The sequence below is a fragment of the Oscarella lobularis genome, chromosome 2 (assembly GCF_947507565.1).
Source record: "Oscarella lobularis chromosome 2, ooOscLobu1.1, whole genome shotgun sequence".
NCBI lineage: Eukaryota > Metazoa > Porifera > Homoscleromorpha > Homosclerophorida > Oscarellidae > Oscarella > Oscarella lobularis.
Window position 1 is genome coordinate 4,006,362 of NC_089176.1, and position 12,707 is coordinate 4,019,068.

Consider the following 12,707-nt stretch of genomic DNA (forward strand, 5'->3'; position numbering starts at 1 on the left):
TATAAAGATATTCATTTAATTAAATTCGAGTCATTGCGCAATAATCTACCTTTCCATTTTTCCTAACTTTTTTCTTACTTTGACGAATTCTACGGCTTCTTTGTCCCACGTTCTGCCTTCGATGACGCGAAATATTTCCCCGGTTGGCTGGGGAGGAAGCCATAGTGGCATCATCGTCTGTTTCAAGCCGTCCACTTCCGCCTCTGACGTCACGAACGGAACAGACGACAAGGAGAAAATAGCCTCGCCGGCCAAATCATCTTTCGTGATACGATCCCAGTCGAAAACGTGAAAAACTAGAACGGGTTTGAAATCCCTGAAAGCATTCGCTGAAGTGGGACTAGAAGAAATGTATTCTCTTGTGTTATTGAGGCATTATCTGATGGACTTACATGTAAAACGTCTCGTCGTATAAAGCGGTCAGCGTTTGCTTTTTCACTTTCGTTTGCTGGGGAGTTGATTTGCCGGAGAAAGCGCTGGCTGGATACGGTTGAAATTTCACGTAAGGATCGGAAAAACCTTGGAGAACGGAAGACTATTAATTAAATAAATAGACAAAATAGTCTTCTCTTTCTAAACCATTTGGATCGAGAGCTGGAATGTCTCTTGCACTTAGAACTTTAATGCAAAGCTTCGCTTTGGGTTCAATGTATCCCACGAGAACAGTGAGAAAGCCACGATTCTCTGGCTGTAATGCAGAGGAATTTATTTAATTATTGAATGAAGGGAGGAGGGATCTCACGTTGCTTTCGGCTAGGTCTCTGTTTAGCTCTTCTAAATATCGCGATATCAAGCTGGGCGACTCAGCTTGTCTGTCTTCAACCAAAGTCAAAAGAGCCTACGTCACGTCGTTTTTTTCCCCTAATGACTCGACTAAAAATGCGTACAAGTGTACCTTATAGGTGTCAGTGTCCATGTTCTCCTCACTGAGGCCTTTGCCTTGAGCGAGAAAAAAGTCCCAGAGCGTCTGAACGATTTTTTAAACGTCCCTGTATGTGTATATAAAAAAGATATGGTTTACCTTCATAGTGAGAAAGACTCTTGTATAAATAGAAGGCGCGAGCTAAGAGAATTCAAATAAAAATAGATAAATAAATAAAATGAACTGATTTATTATTACATCACGTCGATCTTGAACGAGACGAAGCAACACGACAATGCAGAGATTGTACGTGGGTTGAAGAACCCTAGAAAAAAGGGGACACATCTCTTTGTAAGCGAGTAATAAGTCCTAGTGTACGTACTGCATAAAAACTGTTGTTAGGAGCCAATTGTTGAGTGCCTGTAGATTCGATTGTAAGTAGACCATCAGGCCTTTAATTGACTACGTAATAAAAGTTTGAAGAGTCAGGGTTATAGAGTGAATTTATTACGTCTTCGAATTTTGCTCCTGGAGGGTGTTTAATTATTTGATTCGCGTGATTAGATAAATCAACGCAGATCTGATTTAATTAATAATGTTGAGACTGACTAACCCCCGTCTAAGTTACTTACCCGTTCTCCTATTTTTTCTACTATTAGAGCGATTTGATTGCGCATATCTTCATCTGCACTGAGAAGAAATCTGTGGAGAGCCTCTTTGCTCTGTTTTGCAGCTTCTGGTCCGTTTTCTGCCTCTAGATTGGAAGCAATTGTATCCCAAGCGAGAGCTTCGGGCAGAGGCTTCAGCGCCATTCGCACGTAATCAATATCATTTAGCGTAACGCACAACTAATAAATAACATAATTATTATAGACTATGTTTATTGTGAATTTACGTTCTCTGTGACGTCAAATTCTCCCGAGTTATTATAGTAGGATTTCTGCTTCAAAATTTCGTGGACTTTATCCGCATAATACATAGCAGCGCCACAAATGTACTAAAGATTTAGAATTTCGTCGTTTTTCGACTTCTAACAGACTACTAGTACCTCAGTCACTTTCAATACAAAACCGTAGGCGGCTGAAGGATCAGGCCAGCCTAGCTGCTCCCAAGACACGCGCATCTAACGCACACAGAGCCACTTGGAACTATTCTACAAGTCTTTGAGGGTTTTTACTTGAAATAAAAGACTACAGGTGTCTACAGCTGAGCTTGAGTGTTTTACGATTTCACTTAGAGGTGCTACAGCCGTCTAAAGTCAATTTCTGGGGATAAGTGTGCGTGATAGGTGAGATACGCTATTATTACGTGATCCAGTTCGAGTGCTCTGTCGATTCGATGGCGGGCTTTTTGGTAGGCCAGTTCAAACCAAGTTAGGACAAAAGGTTTGAACCATGCGTGCATTTTGAATATTCGAATTCCCTTGGAAACCCTTTAGAAAAGTATCAAAAAAACGACATCATTATTATTATTATTTTATTATATACTCTGTTGGAAAATCGTCTTCGAATTGGAAAAATTCCTTGACTGCCATATAAAGTTGAAAAGTTGCCGTGGCAAGTTTAGAAAATTCGCTGCTTGCGAGATCAAGCGTATTTAGGGACTGATTGATGGCGTCCATTCGACGTTGAATTATCGGAGCAAGCTGAAGAAAAAATTCCACAAAAATAATACAATTTTTAAAAAATACGTACGAGAGAATCAATGTGCTGAAAGGTAACAGTCAAATAATCGATTGCAACGCTAAGGGATACAAACATACATGATTTTTGATGAGGAAACTGTGATTAGGACTTACTTTTGAAAGGCGAGAGCATAAACCTTTTTACCAATAAGCAAATCATCAATGCAATTCAACGCTACATAGGACAACGCTTCCGTTTCCGTGGCATCAGACTAAAAAAAGAACAAGAAGGATTATATATAAATAAAATAAATAAATAATCACTTATTACTTTGATTTGGGGTTCGGACAACGCCACTTGTCTTTCGAACCAAATCTTAGTGGAATTCTGACAAGGATTGAATTGTTTCAAGGGCGCGACTTTTGTTTTCACATACCACTAAAGTTTTGAAAACGGATTCTTTAAATTGGCGAAGTGGGCAATGTTTTCGCACAAGTGCAAGGTCGAACGTCTTATAATAGCATCTGGGGAAGACCCACGGTATTTATACGTAATAAGAGACGTTTGTTTGCTATTGTACTGAAGAAGAAGAGCGAGTCGCTTGTGCGACAACGTCTGCGCGGCTGGATAAATATCTCGCATCTTCGAAAGAACAGCGGCGCACCAATCCTGATACGAATTCACAGCGGAGACGACTTTTTTAATCTTTTATGTATGCGCCCGAAAATAAATAAATAAAAAAATATTTATATTTTTTTCTTTACCCTTTTGCCTTGGAGTTCTTGTTCTGGATCGTCCGCGCAGTCGTCCCAGCGATTTCCCAGGTCTGTTAATGATTGGAGAACGTATTGGCTATCCACGCCTACTTTCTCGTTGTATTCGCTCGTAATTAGCCAATCTCTAGACAATAAATAAATATTATGAGGTTGGATTAATGACGTCATACATTGCAGCCTGTTGTAGATCTGTAATTTCGTTTTGTATGGCGTGTTGATGGAGTAGACTCAGGGCAACGGATTTGAGTTGCCCGTGCCAACGCTTGCCTCCCTTCTGTGGGGAAGATGAGACCTCTTTTCTCATTCTGAGACCTTTTTGTTTACCTCTTTGAATAGATTGGCTTCGTGACGTACGAATTGTCTTTTGAGTTTCCAGTGTTCGGTGAAGGGACTGTCCCAGCTCGTGACTTTAGCGAAATTCTGAAAAAATATATTAAATAATAGATTTATGTATTTTCTCTTTTTGTTGCCTTTTTGTCAGATACGAATTGGAGCTTTAGGTGAAGTTGCCCCTTTTTCTGTTTTTGATACTTGTTCACAATGTGTCTCCAATCTTCTACGCCGTCCGAAGGAATTTCCTGAAGAGATAAATCACTTTTTATGACGTCATCATCATTGTAAGTGTTCTGGTTTCACTTTTAAAGGAATATAGAGTCGTCCTATGAAATCGTCTCCGGCTCCGTGAATGGCTGTTTTGGCCACGTGACGAAAGTATCTACAATGACATCATTAATGATTAATTTATTATTAAGTATTGATTTTACTTTCTGAAACCAATGAAGGAGTGAATGCGAGTGATGTTTTTTAACGCGTCACCCACGCCTCTTTCCGGGTCGGAATCCCTGGGGAAATGAAATTGAGCAAGTACTTTTAATTTTTTAATTATGCACACCAAACGTCAAATTGTAGACAATCTGTCGCCATATCTTCAATCTCTCTGCAATATAAATAAAGTATGAAAAATTTATTTTATTTATTATTTATTACATGTCGAATTCTTCGTTCCATGATGGGTTTAGTGAATTATTGATAACGGTAGTCGATTTCAGTTTTGTTTCGTCGTCCACTACGTCACGGAGATGTTTTGTCTTCGATCTTCCGTCTAAGAGTTCAGGCGAATATTTGATCAAACCCACGACACAGTATGGATCACTTGAACCTAGAAAAAAAAATCAAAATAGAAGTCAAGTGTATCAATATTGATTGATTGATTGGGCTATTTATACCATCTGCATCTCTTATGGGAAGGTCTTGTCCTTCGATAACTGAAACGCGAATGAATTGCTTGGGAATCTGAGACGAATGTTAATTAATAATTATTTTTTATTTGGAAATTGAGTTACTTTTATGCTTTCTCTCAACTGCTCCAGCCATTCCTCGTGTTTCTCATCAGAAATGGAAAACACCTAAAAAATACGTCATATATTTATTGATAATATTTTTTCTGCTCCTGACCTTTTGTATGTATTCGTGGGACTCGGCTGTAGCAATTCTCAGCTGGGCACCTTCCGCTCCCAGCCACGAATGAACGGTTTTCAGCAAAGAGAAATACGCATCATCCAGCTACACAAATAAAATCAATCAATAAGAGAAAATGACGTCATAAAATCAATAAGATTAAGTGACGTCATAAAATCAATAAGATTAAGTGACGTCATAAAATCAATAAGATTAAGTGACGTCATAAAATGTAACCTCTTTGTCTCTCATTGGCTGAACTTCGGAACTGTCCGGTTCCGACCATCCGGAGGCGAACAAAGCGCCGACGTCGTTTTCGCGATCTTCTTCGTCGGCATTCAACTGAGAAAAGACGTTCAGTGTACGGGGAATGACGGACAAGGCTTCCGCTTCCGCCCCTCTCACTTTCGCTTCGCGTTCCGCTCTTCGTTTCACCTGCGCTTCGCTTAGATCGAGCGTAAAACTCTCGAAAAAGCCGTCGTCGAGTTCGTGTCCCCTGTAGAGAGAAAGCAACGAACGCCAGATGTTACATTGTGTTCCACGATGACGTCACGAAGGCGCGATTGGTCCTCGGGGGGAACGAGCTCTTCTGCGCGTATCGTACCGTTTTTTCATTTCTTCGCGACTCTGCGACGTCGCTAGAGTGCGATGTCCAATGACAAGCGATGGGGCGACGTCTTCGGGCCTTTCGCTTTCTTGCACTGTCGCCGATTCATAATTAACGCGCGAATTAGTCGCAGCGCGCGATTTAGACGCCTTACTTTCGGCTCTGGGCAACTCGGGCGACGTCATCGCGCGTGGAATGCAAAAGCGAAACACGATTCCTTTCCTGTAACGCGCGCTAAAGAGCACCTTACACCTCAAATTTTCTTCAAAATTGGTTGACCGCTTTTCGCCCAAGTGATTACAAAAAACCCAAAAATGGCCAATGAGATACAGTACTAAACGAAAAAAGACAAATAGAGAGGACGCGAGCTGTACACATGCAAACAACGCCAGATCAAATAAGGAAGAAGAAATCGGCAAGGTACTAAGTACTACCCACTGATATTTTAGCAAGCACAATCCCCACCGGGCTTGTTGGAATCCTTGCCACCCACCAAAACATTTGCACCTTCTTTCTTTGCTTCGGACTTAGCAACGGGATTCTTTTGTAGAATATTCTCCGTCAAAGTCATAAATGCCTAGATAAAAATAGTCGCGATTCATATGACACACTTTCCACGCGTTGTGTGATGTATATGCATGGGGGGACACGCCCACTTTTTATGTATATGTATACCTCTTCTATGTTTATGCTATTCTTTGCGCTCGTCTCGAAGAAGGGAATGCCGTGCTCGCGCGCGATTCTTTGCCCCTGTTCTCGTTGCACTTTTCGCTTATCTTCGCAATCGCACTTGTTTCCTAGAAGCATCCGTTCCACGCCCGGAGTCGCGTGCTTGAAAGTAAGAAAATAAGAAAAATCAACGATTCTACGTTTCTATTCTTTTACCTCGTCAATGTTTCGAAGCCATTTCGATATATTATCGAACGTCTTCTCGGACGTGATGTCATAGACGAGCATAATGCCCTTAATTAAAAAGAGGACCACGCCCACTCGAGGAGTGAACTCTCCGAATCGCGTTCTCAGACCCTACCATGGCTCCCCGATAGTAGGAAGTGGTGATCGTGTGAAAGCGCTCTTGTCCGGCCGTGTCCCTAAGTGAGCGAGTCGAATCTTCGAGCGCTCTTACCGTTATTTTCGCTCTCTTACCAGATTTGAAGCTTGATGCGCTTTCCGTGCAATTCTACGGTCTTGATTTTGAAATCGATGCCTGTCGGAGTGCGCGCGTCGCGTTTTTTCGCCTTTTTCATCTCGCGATTTCGCCTACCGATCGTCGATATGAACGTCGTGTTGAACGCGTCGTCGGAGAAGCGAAAGAGAACGCACGTCTTGCCAACGCCGCTGTCTCCAATCAGCAGAAGCTTGAAGAGCACGTCGAAGTTCTTCTTAGCCATGTTGTTGCTAGTGACGTCACGTACGGGATACGAACGGGAGTGTCTACGCCCTTGAGAGGAGCAAGGAGAAAAAATCAAACATGTTTTAAGTGAGAGAAGGAAGACGTAAAGCGTCCGAAATCAGTTTTTTGTGTTCCAAAACGTGATTGCCTTTATTTCCGGTGGCAGTCGCAGCAGACGGAAGTCGTCCAGCGTACCTAAAAAATAAATAAATAATTAACTCGATTAAAAGGAAATTTTCTACGCACTCTATTCGTTCTACGCCCGCTGTTCCAAAGCGCGGCTGCACGTAGGCCCACGCTCCCATATTCTTCGGTTCCTCCTGCGCCCAGACGATATCGGCGCGGGGAAACTTCTCGATTTCAGCGCGAACCAAGTCGTAAGGAAAGGGAGAAATCTGTACGCGATTCGTCCAAACTTCGAAGAAACACGCAACGTTCTACTCTTACTTGTTCGATTCTTGCTACAGAAACGCTTTCTTCGAGACCCTCCGCGTCTCTGGCCTTCGATAGACGATGTATTTCACTTCAATAGAGTCGCTTTTTTACCTTTGCGAGGTCGTAGTAAATTTTTCCTGTACAGAAGACGATTTTTTTGACGTTGTCGCTCGGCTGGACGACGGGATCCGATATGAGTCTTTTGAACGACGTATCTGAACCGAAAATTAATTATGAAAGAGTACGAAATTTAATTTTTACCTGGCAGCATTTCGTCGAACGACGATCGCGCTTCCTTGAGACGAAGCAGACTTTTGGGGGTCATAAGTATGAGCTAGAAATTAATTAAGAGAGTACACAGTAGGGTCTCGTTTTCCTCTAAGAGAAAGAAACTGTACTGGTTTTCGAAAGGGCATTGCTAGCTGTCGTCTGATAATGTGAAAAAAGTTGGCTGGAGTCGTACAATTAGCAACCTAATATAAGGACTCAATTCTCTAAGGATCCTAAGGGAAAAGTTTCCTTACGATCCAATTGGCGTCGTGCAATTGATGCAACTCCATTTCGGAACTCGAATATCGCTAGAATCGACGTCACAAGAACTCTATTTTTTTTATGAGTCAGTGTACCGGCATGTCTTCCGGGTCGTCGTTGCACATTTGAAGAAAGCGTTCGGGTCTCGCACTCGAATGTTCAGGACCCTGATAGTTTTAGAGAATTCTTGGTTTATTTTTTTTTTGATTCTCACCATTCCTTCGTATCCGTGCGGTAAAAGTAGCGTTAGGCCGCTTTGTCGAACCCACTTGTCCTGTCCGCTGCTCAAAAACTGGTCAATGATACACTGTAGGAGAAAAAAATTGATGATTTGTTTTTGGAAAAAAAGATTTCGTCCTACTTGAGCCGTGTTATTAAAATCGCCGAATTGCGCCTCCCAACAGACGAGAGACTTAGGACTAGCCAAACTAAAACCGAGTTCAAAGCCTAGGAAACCGACTTGGAGCGCCCTTGCTAGAGAATCGTGTCTTTTTTTTACCAAGTACAGCGTATTCGGAGAGAGAACTATTGCATACGGTGTAGTGAGCTTGTTCTCCTTTCGGATACAACTCGTTGAGAGGATTATACGTGTTTTGATCTCTCGATTGATCGTGCAAGAGGTGATGCCGATGACTAGGAGAGATTTGGAGGAGGTCTACGTGACGTCATATGTCTCTAAACCTGAATGTTCCTCTCTCGACGTCTTGGCCACTCAGGCGAACGTGAATGTCGTCTTTTAGAAGCGATCCAAAGGCGAGCGCCTCTCCCAACGCCCAGTCGGCTTCTCGATTATCGATCATTTGTTTTCGACTCTTCAGCATGCGTACGACACCTAGAATGCGACGATGAAATATCGGATAATTATCTCGGGTTTTATACCGCCGTGAAGTTTGAAGTCAGGATCGTCGGGTTGAGAGCTGAATTTAGCGCTGATGTGCTGGAGAACGTCTTCATCGACTCCCGTCTGTTCAATGGGTTGAAGAGAATTATCGTTGGGGAAGAATTCTTAAAGGAAAGATTGGTTTAATTAATTAAGTCGTCGTTTCTTTTACTTTTCCACGGTGAATCGAGCCACCATTCGGGTTTCTGTTCGGGTTTGTCTTTCGCTATTTTGAAACTCTTTTCGCAGATTTCGTCATATTTGGCGACCTCCTCTTGATACTCCTGTTCGGTGATGACGTTTCCTTCGAGCAATTTTCCGCGATAGATGTCGACGACTTTGGGATGCTTGGATATAATTTGATACATTCGTGGCTGCGTGAACATGGGCTCATCCGACTCATTATGCCCATTCTTCCGATAGCAAACCTAAAGGAAAAAAGATGACGTCACTATAGAGGGCATATCCCCTTTGAAAAAAATAGAGAAACTAATAATATAATTGAGTTCTATTTAATTTATTTTATTAGGAAGTGGGGCTTTATTGAATTCTGATTTTAATTTCTTCTTACTAGATCTATAACGACGTCTTTCTGGAATTTTTCTCGCCATTCGACGGCGACGTTGCAGACGCGCATCACCGCTTCCGGGTCGTCGGCATTCACGTGAAATATCGGCGCGTTGGTCACCTTGGCGACGTCCGTGCAATAAGGAGACGATCTCGCCACGCGGGGATCCGTCGTAAAACCGATTTGATTATTGACAACGACGTGGATTGTGCCGTGGGTTGTATAGTGGGGAAGATCGCTTAGATGGAAGGTTTCGTAGACGACGCCTTGGCCGGCGAACGCCGCATCGCCGTGAATGAGGATGGACATTGTCTAGAGGAAATTCTCAAGGGTCTTTTAGGATTCTTATTCTTTTTTTACACCTTTTTTCCGTCTTTGTCTTTGTTGTAGAATTGCTCGGCGCGAGTCTTTCCTTGAACAACGGGATCCACAGCTACAATAGAATAGTATTTATTATAGTCTAAATTTCTATGTTCACCTTCGAGGTGCGATGGATTGGCTACTATTGATATTCTCACGTCTTTCTTTGTTACCGTGTTCACTCTTTCAATCGACGTTCCCAAGTGATATTTGACGTCACCTGATCCCTCGTCATTCGGATCTAATCTCGGATCGAATTGACTGAATAGTTGCTCTAGGGGTTTCCTAGCAACGTTCGCGAGAACGTTGAGACGACCGCGATGAGGCATGCCGAAGACAAAGCTCTCCACGCCAAGCGCATTTGATTGGTCAATGATGTGTTTCAAAGCGGGAATGAGGACCTTGAGAGAAAGAAGAAAGGCGTAACGTAACGTAACGTAAACGTTACGTGACTTCCAAATATGGTCAAGGGGAGTGGTGATGTCACAAAGGCAAGCGGACCAATCAGGAGAAGAGTTCTTACCTCACATCCTTCAAGACCGAATCGTTTCTCTGAGGGCCATTTCTTAGCAAGAAACTCTTCAAATCTTAGACAAAAAAAAAGAAATCTTCTATATGAAATAGGATAGAGGAGTTTTTCTACCGTGTGGATCGGATGAGACGCGTGATTAGACGTCGACGATCTTCTGACGACATTGCGTCGCCTCTTGGCGATTCGAATTTCTCTCGTATCCAATCACATTTCTCCTTGTCGTTGATGAACATGAATTCGACTCCCGTCGTTTTACAGTAAGCGTTCTAGTAGAGAGGGTCACGTGATTTTTGAAATTCAATTAATAAATACTTACGTCCAATCTTCGAATTATTTCGCCCAATTTTAGCGCTTTTTCTTTTCCGCCAATAAACGTCAACTTGGGTAGCTGAAATTCTCTACCCATATCCGCTTCAGCTACAAATATCCGATAAATATTAATCTCATTTTTCCTAAAATTTAATTTCCTACTGAATTCGAAGTCTTTTCCTCTAAGCAACTCAGCCGAAGGTCTAAGCACATCTCCCGGACTACGCTTAACGCCGCTAATACCCAACGGATCCAACTGCGCAACGAGATGACCTCGAACCTGAGAGCAAACCCCCCCACACGCTCACGTGACAGGAACAGGGATCGCGTTTCGCGCTGCTTCTCGTTTATTTACCTGATAGGCGCGTATTGTCGCTTGAACGGCCAAATGTTCTTTAACGCTACGCGAATCGGGTGGCGAAGAGAGGGCGGGAAGCGGGGTTTCTGTGGAGAGAGAGGAGGGATGCGCGTGCGCTGATCCCGGAGCGGCTCCTGCTGTGACCAGACCAAAATGCGTGTCCCACGACTGGGTTTTGGGGGGTTTAGAGTTCTGTTGTTTTTTTATTGATTGGATGGGGGGGTTACTTTGTGGACGCTTTTCGGGTCGTCGAGCCACGATTCGTACATTGCTTCGATGTAGGAGCTCGATGTTCCATTTAGGAAGGGCTCCTTTGTGTGTCGGGCCGATGTCGATGCGGCACGGTAGAGTAGGACGCGGTAGCGATGAGGTAAGAGCCTGAAGCGAATCATTTTCTTTCACTGCACGAGATCCCGACGACTAGGCTACGGGACACAGAGAAATACCCGGAACCTAACCCTCCTCCTTCTAATCTCACGCGAATCGCACGCGAACGCCTCGTCTCTGATCGCCTCACGCTGCGTTATACAGAGAGAAAGATTCCTGCTCTCGATCGGATCGCACGCGACCTCTCTGATCCGATCGCCTCACGCGATCGCACGCAAAAATCGCCTCCTCCTCTCTAATCGCCTCGCGCGGATCGCACGCAAATCGCCTCCTCTCTAATCGTCTCACGCGGATCGCACGCAAATCCCCTCCTCCTCTCGGATCGCCTCAGATCGGCCGAATCGCCTTGTTATACGGGACACAGAAAAGGATCCCGGAACCGGATCGCACGCGACTTACGCGACCAATAAAGCTATATCAGAGGTGACTTTAGTATCAGTATCATCATATTTATTTACCCACGGGTGCTTTCCGCATTCAGAGATGTTCTTTGTCTATATTCTCCGCTTATGCTGCGAAATGTTTTATGTTGGATCTACGAAGAATTTGAGAAGTCGTCTGAGAGCGCACAATCACGGGACGGGAGCCGAATTTACGAAGCTTCATGCAGTTCAGGCTGTTCAAGTCATCTTGCCGTACGAGTCTAAGAAAGAGGCACTGTGCGGAGAAATGATGGCAACTCTTTGGGTGATGAAAAAACGAGGAATAGATAACGTCAGGGGTGGGCCTTACAGCAAAATAAACTTATCAGACACCACAAAGGAAGGAATACAAACGCTAATACAGACACTAATTGACTTTTCGTACGACAAATTAATGGCAACTCTTCAGCTGATGTACGAACGAGGCCAAATGAATTTATCAGAAACGCAGAAAGTATTTGATCACCTTAAGGTAGCTGTGGGGTTGTCGTTAGGGGCGTGACAGACGTTGTAATAGGGAAGGGAAGGGCGTTCCTTCAGCATTTACAGTACTGTACGACGCGTTCGGTGTAGTGCCTTTAGAGACTTCTGCCGCTGGTATCGATCGAAACCGCGACAAAGCCGTCTTTCCTTTTCGCCGATGCCTAAAAGCGGCTAACGTTTCAAGTTGAGATCCTCTATCATTACTCGAAGCAACTATACACGGGCTTTTGTCGAGCAGTCTCTTCCTTATAAAGATATCGCCGTTTTGCGCCAGATTTCGGCCATCGCGACCGAAAATGGAGCCGTATTTCAGCGATTTCGCAACCAAACGACAAAAGCTCGTGTAGTTGCTTCGAGTAATGACGGAGGATGGCGAACGTTAGCCGCTTTTGGGCATCGAAGAAAATCTAACCTGCGAAAGTAGCCGCGAAGGCGACTTTGTCGCTGGTTTCGATACTAGAGGCGGTAGAAGTCTCTACGGCACTTCCGAACGCGTCGGTTCGTCGATCGGAAGCGAGGATCGGGTAGGACATGATTACGTAGAACAGATTACGTGTTAGAACGGGCGTTCGAACTGTAATCACTGAAGGAACGCCTTCCCCTAGCAACGCCTGTCACGCCCCTAACCACACTCACACTTGCCACCTTAATGATCAATGCTTCCATTGTCACCTGCCAGGTCACATGTCTACCCAGTGTCCTAATTCTGGTGGAGGTGGAG

General features: G+C 43.8%; 3 protein-coding genes across 6 annotated transcripts; all 3 read right to left on the reverse strand.

Annotated features, from left to right (window-relative positions):
- Nucleotides 1-2: 2 nt before the first annotated feature.
- Nucleotides 3-5,555, reverse strand: LOC136183790 (BAI1-associated protein 3-like). Its single transcript, XM_065970547.1, has 35 exons — nt 5,483-5,555; nt 5,326-5,422; nt 5,127-5,217; nt 4,959-5,063; nt 4,719-4,826; nt 4,607-4,669; nt 4,490-4,556; nt 4,251-4,422; nt 4,156-4,200; nt 4,028-4,105; nt 3,900-3,978; nt 3,734-3,841; nt 3,588-3,683; nt 3,434-3,537; nt 3,252-3,387; nt 3,068-3,192; nt 2,924-3,011; nt 2,818-2,874; nt 2,661-2,758; nt 2,557-2,605; nt 2,350-2,507; nt 2,171-2,294; nt 2,040-2,114; nt 1,911-1,985; nt 1,758-1,859; nt 1,495-1,710; nt 1,374-1,442; nt 1,245-1,324; nt 1,121-1,187; nt 1,022-1,063; nt 896-967; nt 743-838; nt 580-688; nt 393-519; nt 3-340 (listed from the first exon to the last, which is right to left on the reverse strand). The coding sequence occupies exons 1-35, from the start codon at nt 5,511-5,513 to the stop codon at nt 46-48; spliced, it is 3,504 nt and encodes a 1,167-aa protein (XP_065826619.1). The 5' UTR covers nt 5,514-5,555; the 3' UTR covers nt 3-45.
- A 15-nt stretch (nt 5,556-5,570) lies between these two features.
- Nucleotides 5,571-6,753, reverse strand: LOC136183795 (ras-related protein Rab-10-like). Its single transcript, XM_065970558.1, has 6 exons — nt 6,593-6,753; nt 6,475-6,535; nt 6,359-6,419; nt 6,214-6,291; nt 6,004-6,159; nt 5,571-5,905 (listed from the first exon to the last, which is right to left on the reverse strand). Exons 1-6 carry the CDS (start codon nt 6,717-6,719, stop codon nt 5,774-5,776), a joined length of 615 nt encoding a protein of 204 aa, XP_065826630.1. The 5' UTR covers nt 6,720-6,753; the 3' UTR covers nt 5,571-5,773.
- A 27-nt stretch (nt 6,754-6,780) lies between these two features.
- LOC136183791 (2-oxoglutarate dehydrogenase complex component E1-like) lies at nt 6,781-11,188 on the reverse strand. 4 transcript variants are annotated; one of them, XM_065970549.1, is made up of 23 exons: nt 11,173-11,188; nt 10,922-11,119; nt 10,692-10,862; nt 10,344-10,616; nt 10,139-10,293; nt 10,019-10,082; nt 9,614-9,896; nt 9,498-9,568; nt 9,139-9,447; nt 8,740-8,995; nt 8,567-8,692; nt 8,369-8,519; nt 8,187-8,320; nt 8,049-8,134; nt 7,902-7,994; nt 7,783-7,854; nt 7,681-7,734; nt 7,555-7,629; nt 7,418-7,490; nt 7,268-7,371; nt 7,169-7,222; nt 6,968-7,116; nt 6,781-6,916 (listed from the first exon to the last, which is right to left on the reverse strand). In XM_065970549.1, exons 2-23 carry the CDS (start codon nt 11,084-11,086, stop codon nt 6,805-6,807), a joined length of 3,030 nt encoding a protein of 1,009 aa, XP_065826621.1. In that variant the 5' UTR covers nt 11,087-11,119; nt 11,173-11,188; the 3' UTR covers nt 6,781-6,804. The 4 variants fall into 4 exon arrangements, with proteins under 4 accessions (XP_065826621.1, XP_065826622.1, XP_065826620.1 ...); XM_065970550.1 differs by lacking the exon at nt 11,173-11,188 and having other exon boundaries at nt 10,344-10,444; nt 10,499-10,616; nt 10,922-11,131; XM_065970548.1 differs by lacking the exon at nt 11,173-11,188 and having other exon boundaries at nt 10,922-11,131.
- Nucleotides 11,189-12,707: the final 1,519 nt, after the last annotated feature.